General features: G+C 35.2%; 1 protein-coding gene across 2 annotated transcripts in view; it reads right to left on the reverse strand.

Annotated features, from left to right (window-relative positions):
- Positions 1-17,998, reverse strand: part of HNRNPLL (heterogeneous nuclear ribonucleoprotein L like) — a 38,498-nt gene that overhangs the window by 8,794 nt on the left and 11,706 nt on the right. The window contains exons 3-8 of one of the 2 annotated variants that reach the window (XM_082745719.1): positions 14,076-14,313; positions 12,572-12,652; positions 10,829-10,930; positions 10,671-10,743; positions 6,403-6,474; positions 1,352-1,569 (exon numbers count right to left, since the gene is read on the reverse strand). In XM_082745719.1, coding sequence (XP_082601845.1) covers positions 1,352-1,569; positions 6,403-6,474; positions 10,671-10,743; positions 10,829-10,930; positions 12,572-12,652; positions 14,076-14,313 — 784 coding nt within the window. The remainder of the gene's footprint in view (positions 1-1,351; positions 1,570-6,402; positions 6,475-10,670; positions 10,744-10,828; positions 10,931-12,571; positions 12,653-14,075; positions 14,314-17,998) is intronic. The other variant, XM_082745720.1, reaches the window with a different exon arrangement.

The raw sequence follows: 17,998 nt of genomic DNA on the forward strand, positions 1-17,998 counted from the left end.
ATTTAGGTTTCTAAATCTAGAGACAACTAGTTCATAACAGAAAAGACAAAGATATCCTAAAGATGTTGATTAAACTGATTCTGATTGTCTACAAATGCGAAAAGCACGAACAGAAAAGTAACATTACGTGGTAAGATTAAAATACATATTAAAGCCCATTTAGTTAACAAACGTGCAGTCTCTAAACCTTAACTAACACCTAGGTGTCTAAGATAAATGTCTCTGTGAAAAAATCTGAACTACTTCTCCCAATGTTGCTAAATCTGTTCATGTATTCCTGGCAAGTTATGTAAGAAGAAATACCCCATATGTTATTCCTAGACCAAATGTGGGATTTTCTTTTTCTTTTCTAAATGTGGTCAAATGGTTATGTTGAGGAAATTCTTCTTTCAGAGAGTTTCTGAGTTGCTTTCTCAGTTCAAGAAGCCTTTATTTTGGAATTAATGAACCAAGAACTCACAGACCAACTTTTCGAGCCATGCTCCTGCTCCCACACATTTATGACTCACATGCTTGTACCTTTTTATTATTGTGAAAAGAACACTAAAATCACTTTAAACAATAGAGAAAAATAACATTATCTCAGTACTGAAACTCACTGGCAAGTGTATCAAAGAAGTGGTAACCTAAGATGACCAATCACTTCCCCAGTTAAATTTTCCATGATTCTAGAAAATAGTTTATCTACTTTATGATAGGAACTATTTTAAATATTTACGAGATATCAATGAACAAAACATCATAGATCTCGGGAAATGGTTGTCTAATAAAAATAAGGTCATAGCTTTAAAGATCTTTAAAATATGTAAAATTTAAATGTTTTGCTGCTTTTTGAGTATAAGCCTCCAGATATAGTTTTGGATACAGTCTTTCAAAGAGGGTCAGTTTCAAATACTGATATAGCTAAAAACACATTGTTCCTCAGAAGATACTAGAACTCTAGCATTTGGGAGGCAAGTATTTAAATCTAGAACTCTCCTAAAATTCAGGACTTGTGGCCAAGCTCCATTTGCTCTTTCAAATTCTATAGTTCAAATGTTAAGTGTTAGAAACACTTGGCAATGATAAAAAAAAAAAAAAAATACAGGCTAGTAACTGACTAAACTATTGTTTTGGACTTCCATTTACATTAGCTATTTTTAAAAGTATTTTAGTACCAATAACCTACACTGATCACTTACCAACAAAAAACAATTTCTGAAGTTCCTACATAATAAAGTTTTAGCTTATGTGGGTTACTACTGAAAGAACTTTTATGTTCCTAATACGAGAAGACATATATATTTGCTGTCTTTTCAAACTTTCCGACTAGGTATCCTAGTAAAGGAAATTAATATAAAATGAAACTTACCTTTTCAATATTTCCGTATAAGCAGAATAGGTTGAACACTCTTGAACAATTCATTTTTAGCTGATGTAATCCACTAACCATTACAACTGACCCAGAGGGGTTTCCTCCATGCATGTAAGAGGAAGAAGCCTGTGGTAACGGATAGGCAACAAGCTCAGGCGTATCTCGAGAGCCCATTCTGTAACGACTTGGTAAAGGCAACAATGGACCATGGGATCCTATAAAAATGATAAATAAAACAAAACACAACTTAGCAGATACACTTCACCACTAAAAGTAAACTCTTAGTATTAGCTAGTTTGATGTATGTCCAAGGAAAACTCAAATGTATTAATATCCAAATATAACCTGTGAGGATTAATAAAATCTGTTTCTGTGTACCAGATCCAAGATACACTGACCTGCACACCTCTGCATATACATCGGGCTTAAAGTTTATATTTTTAAAAATACTGTTTAACAAAAAAGTATGTAAGATCAAGCCATAGATAGCAGGGATGGGGAGAATCAGTATAAAACTTTGGGCCACTATGTATAAATTATATCTCAAATTAAAAAAAACAAAAACAAAAAGCCTTCTGCCAACATCTTTTCGAGGATAATACAATAAAATATACAGTGAAATCTCAGAAACTATCTCTATACAGACATTTTAAAAAAGAACACCTCTTTAGTTTCACTGAAAAGCTATCTCCTTGAATATATTTTACTTTAACATGCTTTCCAGTATTTTATTACCCTAATTCTAATTTAGGAAACAAAACCCCTAATTTCATTAATATCTTATCAACTCAAAGCTATCATTTATTCAGCACCCTGCATTATCTGAAACAACATCAAGAACCCAGAATAATGCCTGAACAGCTGAAACTGTAGTCACAAAACACACACAAATCTATCTCATACTGAGAATCCTTATTAAGAACTAACTTTCTAATTTTAGAGTAGTTCTAAACAACTTTGATTTATCCAGTTTTCCCATCTGTAACAGATTGGAAGTAACAAGAAAAATAAAGCTAAAAAGTCAATGGAACAGACACGAATGGGGGAGTCTGGAGAAACTGATACTAAAAGCAGGCATAGGGCACATTCACAACATCAAGAAGAGAGAGTCCTAAAAAATGAGAAGCAACTGAGACACCAACTCATAAACTGGTGTTTGCCGGAGGAGAGAAAAGGGGGTGAAACAGGAAAAGAGGATCAAGTATCAACTCTCAGTACAAAAAAAAGAGCCTCCGGGATGAAAAGTACTGCAGAGGGAAGATGGTCAGTAATACTGTAGTAACGCTGTATGGTACCGTATTATCATGGTGAGCACCGCACACAGAATAAAATCATCAATCTCTCTGTTGTACACTCAACTAATATCACAGTTGTATGTCAACTATACTTCGACTTAAAAGCAGCAACTAAAATGGATGCATAGCTCAGAAATACAAACCCACACGTTAGATACTCCTGAGTTAGTGATTACAGAAGCATACTCTTGTAACATGGAAAGGTCCTCCTGGTGTTCAAGAAACCAATCCAAAGACCCAAGTCTTTTCTTCATTTCTCAAGAAGAATATGTAATGCTACTGACCCTCATTTTTATGTAAAACTAAGGGACACCTGTTATCCACTAAGTTACCAAGAACTACATTTTGGTATTCATAGCATGCTATTAGAGCTTATGTGGACTCCAGTGCAGTATTTAGTATTCTTAATATAGCTGTCATTCATAACAACACAGCAATACTACCAGTGAGCATACACACAGTGTGAGTTCCTACGATTTCATGGAGGAAGAAACACTTCATTAATGCATCATCAGTGTTGCCTTAAACCTTCAACTGCCCTTCTTGCTGATGATTAGTAGTTTATCAAAACAATAGCTCTAGCTCATGGTGAGTTGTTAGTAGCAACACGTTTTGAACTCTAATTTAAACTTTATACATACGTTGGGGTCAAATATCAATCACTCTTATCCCTACTGCAGAAGTACATATCCATGCTACACCATCCCTTTGCTACCACCGTTTTAAAGACACTTCACTACTGGGGCGCCTGGGTGGCTCAGTGGGTTAAAGCCTCTGCCTTCAGCTCAAGTCATGATCCCAGGGTCCTGGGATTGAGCCCCTTGTCGGGGTCTCTGCTCAGTGGTTGTGATCTCTCTCTGTCAAATAAATAAAATCTTAAGAAAAAAAATACACTTCACTATTATCACTAAATTTTCTTTTTCATAGAAAGTAGAAAGATGTGTCGTGGATGGGCAATGGAAACTTCCACTCTGCTTAAGTTGGTCAATGTCCAAAAATGTTGAGATCCACTACCACAGGTAACAAATGAATTCAGTGCTAGAGAATGTAACTGATGTTTGTAAATATGACCTCAGCCCTCGGGATTAAATTATGTTATCTATACTATTTAAATTGTTGCCTATATTGTTTAAGAAGAAAAAGTAGAAATCTTTCTAAATGTTTCTATACATAAAAAATTCATACAAAATGTTTTGATGCTTAAAAAGCTAATACTTCAGGTATTTAAAAAATTCGATTATGTGGAAAAGGCTACATAAATGCATTATCATCTGAAAGGCATTTCTCATCCTTTTATTTTAAAATCTCTGGTCCAGGAGCCATATCCAAAGATGCTAGCAATTAATATACAAAATTTTCTTAGACCCACAGAAAACAAATCTGTATAAAAGTGGTAAAAATAATACTTTTCAAGTATGAGGGCATCTACCAGTTCACCTCATAGGATAGTGCTTCCCAAAGTAAAAGATTTAAAGAATTCTGAGAGCACAGATTTATACTACTATAATCAACCAATGAGTAAATCTAATCTAATTAAGTCATTAAACCTTTTCTGTTCCCTCATTCTCATATTCCATCATAAAGGAAAAGTCAGGGGCGCCTGGGTGGTTCAGTGGGTTAGGCCTCTGCCTTCGGCTTGGGTCATGATCTCAGGGTCCTGGGATCTCGGGGTCCTGGGATCGAGCCCCGCATGGGGCTCTCTGCTCAGCGGGGAGCCTGCTTCCCTGCTCTCTGCCTGCCTCTCCGCCTGCCTGTGATCTCTGTCAAATAAATAAATAAAATCGTTAAAATAAATAAATAAATAAAGGAAAAGCCACCTATGATATGACACCGAAATGCAAGAACACCTATTTTGCTGAACTGCTGATCTGAAGGGATACAAATATGATCTGCAGTTTTTAAACAGGCTCAATATATCACTAGCACCTACTCCCATCTTGCTTTTCCACCAATTTCCTCACCTTACTTCTCTTTCTCTACCTCTCTGTATTCATCTCTCACTCTTCCTATACTCTGTTCTGCTTACTCCCCTAGGAAAGTAAAACAAGTTATCCTCGGAGAGTTAACATTTCAATGAATATAGCTCAGAACGGCTGTCCCTACACAACCCCACAACCAGTCCTCCTCAGTAGGACCCTATTTAACTGCCAATGCAAAGAATTTTGCACCTCTCTTTAGTAAGCTTACATTTTAAAATTTATACACACACACACACAAATACACACACACACACAATTAGGGTATGAAACTGACAAAGATTTCACAATAGGCTTTTTAAAAATATGGTTCTTCTACACATGCATATAATATACTTTTATTTATACCAATTTTCAGTAAGATGTATTTTATGAAGGCAAACCTGAAAACCCAGAAAGAGAAAATAGTCTGTGTCAACAATATCACAGTAGGGTTCTTTGTCCTTCATTTATTTTTTCACAGACTTTTCTAGACCCCTTGGCAAAATATTTAAACAATTTTTAGCCTTCCGCCGACTGCCATGACACATATACTCCACAACTACACTACAAACTTGTGATAAGCAATTCTTTGTAACCTCCCACTATGGAAAGCACAGTCAGCTCCTAATAAGTGTTTCTTTAGTACAGAAGCAAAACTATCTACATGACCAGATTTAATATTTATGGTGTTAAAGAAATAGCTAAGAAAAATGATCAAGGAACTCATTGAAACCACTGGAGGAAGATTTTCATTATATACCACACTTACTATTTTGACAACAAAGAGATTGTTTCAATCACTTCTTCCAGACAGACTACCATAGCAACCTTAACAAACACACACATATGCACGCACGCACACACACACACACACACACACACACACACACAGGTAATAAATCCCAGAGTTCAAAAAAAGACACTAAGGAATAAGCTAAAATTCATGGCTAAGAACAGTCATCAAACATAGGCAATCTGAAAACATTATGGACAATAAGCAACACCGGGAGATTTTAGAAGATAAATCCCAAGAGTACAATATAGCAATTTCTATCTTCTATAGCTTCTAATAGCATTGTACTTCAGCCTTAAACCACAGAATAGGTGGGGTCAAAAACAACTACTAAAAACTAAAGAAGATCTAAAAACACAGAACTTATAACCAGTTACAAGTCTTATCAATAACAATTCTCAACATCTACCCCTACCTACAAGAACAATAGTCTGATGCCTAACTTTTTCCTGGGCAAGAATATTATTTAACCTTACCAACATAGCTAACATTAAAACTGAGAAGTTTTAAATGAGGAATTAAGTACAAACAAATTTAGCCAAAGCCAAAATACCAACTGTAGAATTAGGCTCTAACCAGAAATGTGTTTCTTTTTGACAAATGCCCCATTCTTTCTGCCTTTATTACTCAAAGTTCCTCTTTGTTCCTAATTGCTAGAATGGAAGAAAATATACTTACTGAGCAATAATATTTCCTTTTGGTCCTCTAACAGACCAGTGCCCATTACTAATCAAAACCAAACCAAACCAAAATGGTAAAAAATCTTTCAACCCCCAACCAACAGCTCTCATTTATCTCAAGGATTAGATGATAAATCAATATCCTAAGAAAACAAAAGATTCTGGACAACTCTTTGGGAGTACATTATAAGGGACTGATCCCCTATAAACCAAGTCAGGTGAGCAGGAAAAATAGAGACAAGAAATGTGCCATTCTTCATCAGAAATGCAAAAATTCTAATAGTTTGTCTATACTACCTTCCTTCTGCCTTGACAAACTTACCATAGCCATCATGTCTAAACGAAGAAGGGTGTTCTCCCAAAATGGCTTGTCTCTGGCGACCCTTTCCTCTATCTGACACAAAAGTAGAAACATGGTTTTAACAATTTTGACCCAAGTACTTAACAGAGTACTCACATGGGAAACACCCATTCAAAACATCCATTACAATTCATGAAAGAAATAGGATTCCTGGTTAACTTTAAACATCCATTCATATCCAATTTAAATACAAACACCAAGAGTTTAAGGAAGTAATTCTATCTAACAAATTCCACTTAGCTTGAAAATATCTTTTTGGCAAATGCCAAATACAATCACACTTTCAAATTTAAGGAAAGAATGGATACTTTTCAGGAAGTGAACATACACAATGCTAGAGTTTGACACGGTACAGAAGTTTTTACCAATACATGTCTTTAAAACAAGCTTTAAGTGCAGTACTTTTGAAAGACAGTACCTGAATCATACTATTAGCTTCAACAGCAACACATTTTCAAAGTGGGCTTCTTTCAAGAAGTTCAGCATAAGCCAACAACAACCTGTATTACATGGTTTCACAATCAGTAAACACAGAGTATTTTGTATGTATATACACATATTTACAAACACCTACTGACTTGAGAGCTGGAAATGTGCACATCACTGGCCCATTTTATATCACGGATTGGTCATTGTCTATAGACCTTAACACCAGGCGGGACTATGAGCACCCCCCCAAAGTTTAAATATGCCAAGATAAAGCTAACCAAGGGGGCTACATTATTGGATGAGAGTACTACAATACTCCTAAAAAATAATTTTTATGCTAGCTATGTTTTCAGGAAAGGCATGCCAATTTTCCTAAAGTTAATTTGAAAGATCAAAAAAAAAAAAAAAAAAATTACTTGTAAGTTTCTAAAATAGCACTTCCTATGTTGGTTGATAAATTTTAGAAATTACTGTACAATACTTTTATAAAGTTTGCTGATCAAATTATAATACCAAATAAGATTTTTTTAAAAGTATATCTTAAAAATCTAATCTAATCTTTGAAAATTCACAGAGAGGCTTTCTATAAATCCTTAGTCACCTAAACAAATGAGATTTATGGGAGATGAGAAATAATTTTCACTTCAGCCCAGAGAAGTACCATTTTAAGTACCTATTCCAAGTTAGCACAGCATTAAAAGGGACCTAAGAGGTCATCTAATTCACCTTTTATTCACTGTATAAATTCTCTTTACACCATCCCTATCAATTGGAACCATCTAGCCCTCTGTTTACCCAATACCAATAACAATGTACTTATTAGCTTCATTACCTTCCTTTACATTTACAGTTGGTCCTAAATAATGAGATAATTTTTGTATTGTATATAAATTGGTCCTCTACCCATTTTCTATCCCGTTTGGGACTCACAGACTTAGTCTCTCTCCAAAAACCCTCTCAAATGCTTCCAAGTTATTGAGATCCTCCCTCCATTTCCCCAAAGTCATTTCTTCTCTAGTCATTCACAGTTCCTTCTTTCCATTACATGGATTCTAGCATCATCATTTAAGTCCCACTCCTCCTGAATTAATCCAGTCTGCTAATCCCTTCTGTTAATATTCCTCTACTTAAGCATGCCACCAAACACTACATGCAATTCCTTATCTAACTAAGGAATCTTAAACCAAAAACACCATAATGTCTTCATGTCTCAGTTTTACTGATACAGTTAACAGTGTGTTATATAAAGAAAAGAGCACTAGACTAGGAATCAGAAGATTCCAATTTAAACACTAATTTGCTGTATAATCACAGAAACTGACACTTCATTCATAAAATGAAGGAGTTAGAGTGGATGGTCTCCCAAGGTATCTTTCAGCCAAACATTCTCATTATCTGAAGCATTCGCTACCTAATATAAGGTCACATGAAACAAAAAGTGTGCAAAAGAGTCAAATGCTGATTACATCAGTCTATATAAACAGTGGTTTGTGACTTTTCATGAATTCATCTGAAATCTGATGGAAGCTATATACCTTCTCCCCCAAAAATGCACATATACACAAGTTTTGTTTAACATTTCTGGAATGATTCTCTGGAGTCCAGACTAAGAACTTTTTATACTAAGTGTAATTTGGGCTGAAAAGGACTTTTAAAAATGAGGTTGTATTTATTACAGAGTTCCTTTTGGTAGAAAAACTTACAATTCAGTATCAACTTGAGTGGAAGATAAAGTCACTACAAAAACAAGAACAGAAACTGCTAGACTTAGAAAGCAAGAATATTTTCCCCTTGAAAACTAACTGAACTTGTTTTACTTCTTTATATTTCACTATTTAAATATCTACCTCATACGTTTCTAACCTTTTCTGATTATAATTCCTTGTATGAAAAACTAATCTAAGCTGGCTCTGTGTAAACTTTAGACCGTCTTTAAAAAAAAAAAAAGATGTAAACACTATTACAGTAAGAAGCACATCTACAAATGTTTTAAAAGACATTAAGAGAAATGTAACCAAAACTGTTTTGAGTTAAAAATATATATATATTCAATAACAGACTGTAATTTCACAGAAGTGAGAGATTTCTCATCAACCACTTTTTCTGTTGTTTGAGTACTAAGGTTTTGTTTTCCAATACTGTGCTCAACTGTACCAAGCCTATGCCAAGCAGATTTGTAAGTAGGGAAAAATGTGGGGTCCAGCCAAAGCTGCATCACAATACAAACCTGTCTGCAACCCCATGCATAAGGCAAGATGGTTTCCTAAGAACTGAGAATTAAAGGGGCCAATCATCCGAAGTTCTAAATATTGCAACATGCAAAGGATCATATTGTTATTTGTGATGTTTTCTTTTGCTAAGTATACATGCACTATGGAGTCCCTACTGCCCAAGATATTCTGGGTGCCATAAAAGTTTTTCTTACTTTATGGACTTTTATAGATATGCTCATCTTGGTGAGTTTTTTCAACATGTGGTTCAAACACTGATATTGTAGTTGAGGTGTAGCCAATACTGCAGCCCCCTTGTTTTTACAAGATCCACATTTTAACTTGTATATTCCAGAATTGCCACATAGTTAGTTGAACAATTTTACCAGTCAAACCTATGCTCGTGAAATTTATAAGTTATAGGTGGAAATGCATTTCAAGTGAAATGCTCTTATTTTAAGATTTATCAAGTTTAAATATATTCTACCTTGAACAGACATGTTACTTTCACCTACATTTGAAATGTCAAAATTTCTAGTTACACAAGTTAACATGAATGATAACCTTAAATTGTTACAAAAAGTGACAACTTATAAACAGCCACTTTACAAAAAAAAAAAAAAAAAAATCAAACCACACAGAAACCATCTTTTACATAAAATGCAACTTTTCATCAGTATGTTAATGTGCTCAATGTCCACAGTTAAGGGAAAAAAACCCAAAGGAGTAAATCAGAGTGCAGCAAATGTGCACCTTTCTAAACCTTTTATCTTTAATATCTGTGTGGATTGGTTGAGCATTAGCAATTCTCAAGACCTATAGATAAACTGGCCCTGGTTACCTGCCAATTAACAATTTGAATCTGAGCTGAAAACAGTTACATTAATGGGCATTAAGATTTACAACATTGTAAATAAAGTCTATTACCCGTTAGTGAAAAGTCTTAAATTCTACAACTGGAACCTTAAGGGAAATCAGACCAGTATACACATACAACTTGAATAAATGGGCACAGTCTATCATGGTGTTCATCCCATACAAGTCTGAAGTACTGTTAAGTGTCCTCCTTTAAAAACTTGGGGTGATGGTGCATGCAGTATGCAGTCAAGGTGAATTGCAAGTCTGAGTTTTTCAGAGGGCTTTTTGCTGATGCCGATGTTGTGCATGATGAAGTGTAGAGTCAGCCTGTTGGAGTCCTCTATCCTTCTTAATGCCTCGTCCAGCTTGGGGGAAAAGTCCTTTCCATAGAGAAGCAGTGTGCAAGTTTGCAGTTTGTAAGGAATATTCTGAATCAGTTTCCTCTCCTCCAAAGAGAGAGAGCTGCTTGGAGAAATGCAAGTCCTTGAACTGCGGGCGTGCCTGTATGTATGGGCTCCTTGTTGAACTAAATATAAATAACTCAGCACATACCAGTAGGGGGCACTAATTTCAAGGTTATTTTCCAGCATTACATGGCCTTTCGCAACAAAAGCATTCACCAACAAGATTTTCATTTAAATGCACTAGCTCACCTCAGGAAAAAGGAATCTAACTGCATGTAAAAATCTGTCAGCAGATGTAAGTACATTCTAAAATGCAGAAAATACTTACCTCGCCTTCCCAAATATGGTTTAGTGTAGTCCCAACTGTCATTGTCATTCCTAATAACATTTAGACGAGTTGGCTGTTAAGATCAAAAAGAAAATAAGCTCAAACTGCATATCCAAAGCATAAATATTTCTTTGGCAAAGTGTTGAAAATATATTTACCCTTGCATATTCGATTTTTAGTGTGCAACATCCAGCATAAATATCTGCTCCATTGAGTGCTGCTTTAGCTTTCTGGGCACAAAGGACTGATTCAAACATAAGCTCTATTAAGGAAATTTGGTTTAAAGTGTCCAATATTTAATCATTATTCACTGCCTAACAAAAGGACCGAAAAATAATCAACTATAACTCTCACTTCCAGAAATGTTTTACCAATAAAATTTCTAGATGAATTTTAGGACAATTTATTTTTAAGATCCAGGGCACCAAAGAAAACATAGTAAACCAAACTATCTACATTAATCCTTCTAAATCATCAAAAGAACTTTATAAACTGAAAAGAAGATGGGAAATGGAGCATGATCCAATTCCCTGGCAAATGATGATAGTCTTATCTTGAAACAGGAAATATTTTACTCTTAAAGAAGGAAAAACATTACCAAAAAAAAAAACTACATACAGCAAATATTTGATTTTTATATATTCTGAGAAGGCAGAGTTTTATAATCATTTAACTATCTTCATTTTATTGGTTTTAAAAAATTACTTCGGCCTATAGTTGTTTAAGAAAAAAAAATCAGGGGCACTAAGCCGCTGCCTTCGACTCAGGTCATGATCTCAGGGTCTCGGGATCGAGTCCCGCATCGGGCTCTCTGCTCAGCAGGGAGCCTGCTTCCCTCTCTCTCTCTCTCTGCCTGCCTCTCTGTCTACTGTGATCTCTCTCTGTCAAATAAATAAATAAAATCTTTAAAAAAAAAGAAAAAAAGAAAAAAAAATCAAACCACCAAAATGGTTAAAAAAAAGCAGGGGGGCAAAAACACCTTGCTTGAGGCCAATACCATTAAGAGTTTGCTGTATACCCTCACCTTTCTCTATGCATACACATGTACACATAGGTGGGGGGGATAGTTATTTTTTTACATAGGATTATACAATACATACTTTGTATGTATTGCCTACTTGCTCTTTTTACTCAACAACAACAACAACAACAAGTTCTTATATAAACTATGACCCATTTGAAAAATTCAACAAAAAAAGGTAAGAAGAGCTTTATATTACTGACTCTCTAAAGTTTTGGTACTTCCAAACTACCTATTTTAAGGAGAGAGTCAGAAAAGTCCATTTGGGATACATTTTTAAAAGGTACAAATGAGCACTGGGTGTATACACAACTAATGAATCACTGGACAGTACAACAAAAACTAATGATGTACTATATGCTGGCTAACCGAACACAAAAAATTTACTTTTTTAAAGGGTTTATTTATTTATTTGATAGAGAGAAAGAGAGATCACAAGTAGGCAGAGAGGCAGGCAGAGAGAGGGGGAAGCAGGCTCCCCGCTGAGCAGAGAGCACGATGTGGGGCTTGATCCCAGGAACCTGAGCCGAAGGCAGAAGCTTAACCCACTGAGCCACTCAGGCAGCCCACAACAAAAAATTTTTAAAAATAAAATTAAAAGGTACAAATGAACACATTATCAAAAAATGTTATTTTTTCCCCTATTAAAAAGACAAAGAACACTATGAGATGAAGTATGGGAATGTTTTTAGGTAGCAAGTTATTCTTATCTGTGGGTACAGCAGTTTCATTTTTTAAATCTAAAACAAGTAGGTTTTTGGTGAAGAGCAGAGAATAAATACCACTTGTCAAGATATGATTAAGCAGGAAAAAATAAGACCATACTACACAGCAATCTTCTACATCAATGAAAACAATTTCTATGTAAAGGATATTCAACCATTGCTTGTATCCCATTTCTCTTGAATATAACAATACGTTGTACTTTTCCAACTGGGTTGCATACAGTATATAAAACATCCTATGAAGGAAAGAAAACAAGATTTTTTCACATTTTACATTTGGAAAAACAAGAAAATGATACCCTGCTTTCTTTAACTTAAAAAAAAAACACAACACCCTCAAGATGTCATTTTTATCCATTACTCATTAAACTTTTAAAAACTGTTATACTTCTAAAGTTATTTCCTCACCCATACAGTATACCAAACATCGGAAAAGTTACAATGAAACATTTCAAAAGGACTGTTACCTTTATCTCCCTCCAAAATCCTTGATTCTTACTTTAAAATAATGTCTGACAACACACAGTAAGTAAACCGAAATTATATTCAATTAATTTATGTTTTGTTTTCCAAAGTGACTCAGGAATACTTTAAAATCCCCTGAATTACAGAAATAAATATTTATTAAGAAGTAGTAACAGATAAACTTGGCATTTATTTTTCAAGGGACAATGACTATATCGAGAAAAGATTCCAGAAAGATCATTTATACAATGTTAGATGTCAGCAAACAAGATCCCTGAATTAAATAAGAGAGAACTTAACATCTACTTAAGAACAATTCTTCAACTACCAAGAAATTTCTTGAGCACCTACAATTACACAGCGGCACCATTAGGTTCTAGGGATACAACCATAAACAAATCAGACTTGTACTAGATTAGGTACATTCTTTCTCCCTGAACACAAAATACTGTTAATTAATACTAATTAATACTGCTTATTAATAAGTCTAGGGATATTATAGACTTATTAATATCTGTATTCTTATATCTATATATCTTGTATATATCTGATCTTATGCTATATGTCCCAATATCATAAGTCCTTACTAGAAGTCATACTAACTGAAGCTTCCCTTACTGTTATATTCTATTCATCACAAAAATAAAGTGTCCTTGTCACTGGCTTATTATGAAACAGCATGTGATTATGAAGTAAAAAACTTAACTGGTTCAGAACATGAATCCTTTGTAAAAATTCTGCTAATATCACTGTTTTAAAGGGTGAAACAGGAAATTTTAAGTAAATCAGACAAGTTTTTAATAAATTATCTCAAAAGCACTTACAATAATATATACATCTTTGAGATTCTGTCCTTACCTAATAGATGGTCTTAACACATGTGCTGATACATGAGTGAGAGAAATTTCTTAGATTATTTCTAACAAGTCTGTCTAATTCCTTATCAGAAATAGTTAACACTGATGCTAAATAATATAAATTTTGAAAAGTGCTTATTTGTTACAACTGCACTTCTGACATTTTAACTTCAGTGTTCACCATTTCTTTGTTAAGCATGATATATTCATTTTAATAATTCTTTAAAAAGCACTATTTTCAAATATCTAGATAGCAGTGAAGAAAGCTACAGGTTAGTCACTCTAGAGGCAATTTTCAAAATCACTTTTAATTTAGTTTATTATACAAAATGCATACCACTGTAATTGGATAAAGAGGATTCTGAATTGATAGGAGAAGAACTTTGTTGCCTCCTGATGGATCATCAGTATTTCCTGGCCGAGTGATCCTTTTGCTTGTAGAATAGTTGAAAAAAGCCTGTTGACCAGCAATGTACACAGGTTCATCCGCAGCAAACGTCACACATTCTTTGGCACTATCTATGTTTTCAAATTCCACTAGAGCCTGCCGTTTAAATGGCATCATCATAACATAGCTGAAAAGGGGAGATTGGGAAGGAATACCCAAATATAATAAATTCAGTTAACATTATTTTATCTCAATCAAGGAAAGCAGACTTTAAAAAAAATATGTCAAACTATACAGATCAGTATTCTTCACTACATATATCTAATGTTAGTCAATTCTTAAATCATCCAAATAAGCTGTTGTACATCAGGTAGATGATGCATAGTTGCAAGCTTATCCTCCTGTGACTGAGAGGTTTTCCACCTTTTGCCCTCCTTAAGCACAAGTCTCTGTTAGTTACTAATGACACCGCCCCCTTTACTCTTCAGGTCGCCACTCCCAAGCAATATTAGAAAATATCTAGATAGAGGGCGTCTGGGTGGCTCAGAGGGTTAAAGCCTCTGCCTTTGGCTCAGGTCATGATCCCAGAATCCTGAGATCAAGACCCACATTGGGCTCTTCTGCTCAGCGGGGACCCTGCTTCCTCCTCTCTCTCTCTCTCTACCTGCCTCTCTGCCTACTTGTGATCTGTTATCTGTCAAATAAAGTCTTAAAAGAAAGAAAATATCTAGATATAGAAATCAATGGAAATAAAACTGAACAGAAGATCAGCATATGGGAACTCTAAAAACAGAAACTACTACCTCTATCAATTTTTCCAAATAAATAAGTGCCCACACTAATAACTAAGAACTGACTATACACTTTCATTTATCTTATTAAAAACAAGAGAATCAAAAGATACAGAGAAGCAACTCCAAACCAACCAATTTCATACAAATAATCTCCTCCAAAATATTTTTAAATATTAAAGAATCCATGAAAAATTATTCACTGGATTATGGTAATCATAGTTGCCTATGAGTAAGAGGGTGAAGTTAGTCACATTTCACTGTATACTCTTGGGGAAGAACATATTTTAAATAAACATATGAAATAATAAAGCAATGAAGGGAGGAAGGGAAGAAAGAAATCAAAGCATGTGGATCACACCAGGGGAAACAATAATCTCCCCTGTTCATAAGAACAAGCCCCTTAGAAATGTTTTAAAATAGAATCATCATGGCTTTATAACAGTAGAAGTCTGCAGAAAAATCATTACGCCAGGTACTCAGTGACAGCAATGCTTCTCAATAAGCATCCGGACCTACCGCTACCCTTTAGAAAGTGGCAAATGGTTTATTAGTAAGAAACAGACCACTCTGGGGCGCCTGGGTGGCTCAGTGGGTTAAGCCGCTGCCTTTGGCTCAGGTCATGATCTCAGGGTCCTGGGATCGAGTCCCACATCGGGCTCTCTGCTCGGCAGGGGGCCTGCTTCCCTTCCTCTCTCTGTGATCTCTTCCCTTCCTCTCTCCTACTGTGATCTCTCTCTGTCAAATAAATAAATAAAATCTTAAAAAAAAAAAAAAAAAAAAAGAAAGAAAGAAAGAAACAGACCACTCTGTAACCTGGCAAATTATGTAACTGTAATTTCTTATGAATTTCAGCTTCTGCATTTATAAAACTTGAAGGATTGTTGTCAAGATTATGTTACTGCATACAAACTGCTTGCTTTGCCTCATTTTCATATCTTTAGAATCAAGAAAACAGATCTGATGTGTAACAGGCATTCAAAAATCAGTATTCCTTCGTCTATGAGGCTTGTTAGCTCTCCCACCCACATTGTTCAAAATTAAAGAAAATAACAATAGACCTTGAATTAAAGATTTACCAATTATGAATGCAAAATATAAATACCAGGAGAGAAAAGCATTCCTTTTAGAAATTTCTTGCTAACATTCTGATGTCTTGCATGAAAAACAGAAAACCCTGGAATTAGGACTATGCTAAAGAAATTACGGAAGAACAAACATTCTCCTCTCAAATATATATGTTGGTTGAATAGCTAAATGGTATTACCAAGTAGATAAGTTAATAATGCCCTTTGATCCTTTGGCACATAGAAACTTATAAAGGTTCAAAAATAAATCATTATTGGCCTATTACAGACTTGGTCACAGTAAAACTGCCTCTGTAACTATAGTAAGTGAACTAGAAACACAGTTAAAAGTTTAAAAGTGCGGCCTGGGTGGCTTAGTGGGTTGAGCCTCTGCCTTCGGCTCGGGTCGTGATCTTGGGGTCCTGGGATAGCCCCGCCGTCTGGCTCTCTGCTCAGCGATGAGCCTGCTTCCTCCTCTCTCTGACTGCCTCTCTGCCTACTTGTGATCTCTCTCTGTGTCAAATAAATAAATAAAATCTTTTTTAAAAAAAAAGTTAAAAGTGTCATTACATGAAGATAAAGGGGAAATTAGAATGTTTCAGACATTTCAGAATGCATCTAAACTGCCTGGCACATAATTTATAAGAAATGTTTAAAAGCACTAATATGAAGGAGACTGGAAGACCAAAGGAAAGAAAAGAAATAGAACGGGACTAAGGGACATAGTAGTCAGTGCTTTCAACTTATAACTGAAAATACATTTACAAATTTTTAAATGAAAATTAGGTCCGGGGGCGCCTGGGTGGCTCAGTGGGTTAAGCCTCTGCCTTTGACTTATGTCATGATCCCAGGATTCTGGGATAGAGCCTCACATCGGGCTCTCTGCTCAGCAGGGAGCCTGCTTCCCCCTCTCTCTCTGCCTGCTGCTCTGCCTACTTGTGATCTCTCTCTGTCAAATAAATAAATGAAATCTTAAAAAAAAAAAGAAAGAAAGAAAGAAAGAAAAGAAAAGAAAATTAGGTCCCAATAGTTTTGTTTTAAACCAGGGCGCCTGGGTGGCTCGGTTGGGTGTCAGCCTTCAGCTCCAGCTGTAGTCCCAGGCTCCCTGCTCCACCCTGCTTCTCCCCTCTCTTACTCCCCCTGCTTGTGTTCCCTCTCCTGCTGTGTCTCTGTCTGTCAAATGGATAAATAAAGTCTTAAAAAATAAATAAAATTTTAAACCAATACAGCTAATTATACCTAGCATCCTCTCCTTTGATGGGAGGGGGAAAGGTAAGAAGAGAGACTCAGTAAAGATTTTTAAACATTCTTTTGATCCTAATACATGGATACACTACAGAATAAAGACAAAAAATATATAGAATTTCATTAAATTGACACAACCAACATCATATTGTAATTGCTCCTAAACTTCTTTCCTACACATCTAGTTTTTAGGTATAAACTTACTACAAGTTGAATTTAGCGACACATCTTTTTAATATGAGCAGTTTCTATGTAATCTTCATAATCCCACACACACCACTAAAGAAATAAACAGAAAAAGACTCTAAAATGCAACATTCTGAAGCAAAACACCTATTCCTCATTGGAGGCTATTCAAGGTTCTTTCATCTTTAAAAGCAGCCACCTCTTACTCAAGATCACTTCATACAGTTAAAACTCCTATGGCACATATTTATGCCAATCAAACTTCTAATTATATACCAATTTGTTCCAATTATTTCACTTTTTTATCCACAAATCCTGAGGGCAGAATTATGCACTATGCAAATTCACTGAATTATATTCACATATAAAACACTTTACCATGGACTAAATATCAAAAAGTATACAGCTAAAAGTAGACAGGCCACTCAAAAGTGATTCAAATAATTCAACTTCAACAAACAGTCCTATTTCTTTAATGCCCAACATTCAGGTCATGGTCATAGTTAACATCAAAGTATCAACACAGTTATTATTTCTCTAAAGTTTCCACCAGTATTTGCTCATCAGCTGGTTTTCTAATATT

The sequence above is a fragment of the Mustela nivalis genome, assembly GCF_964662115.1.
Source record: "Mustela nivalis genome assembly, chromosome: 8".
NCBI lineage: Eukaryota > Metazoa > Chordata > Mammalia > Carnivora > Mustelidae > Mustela > Mustela nivalis.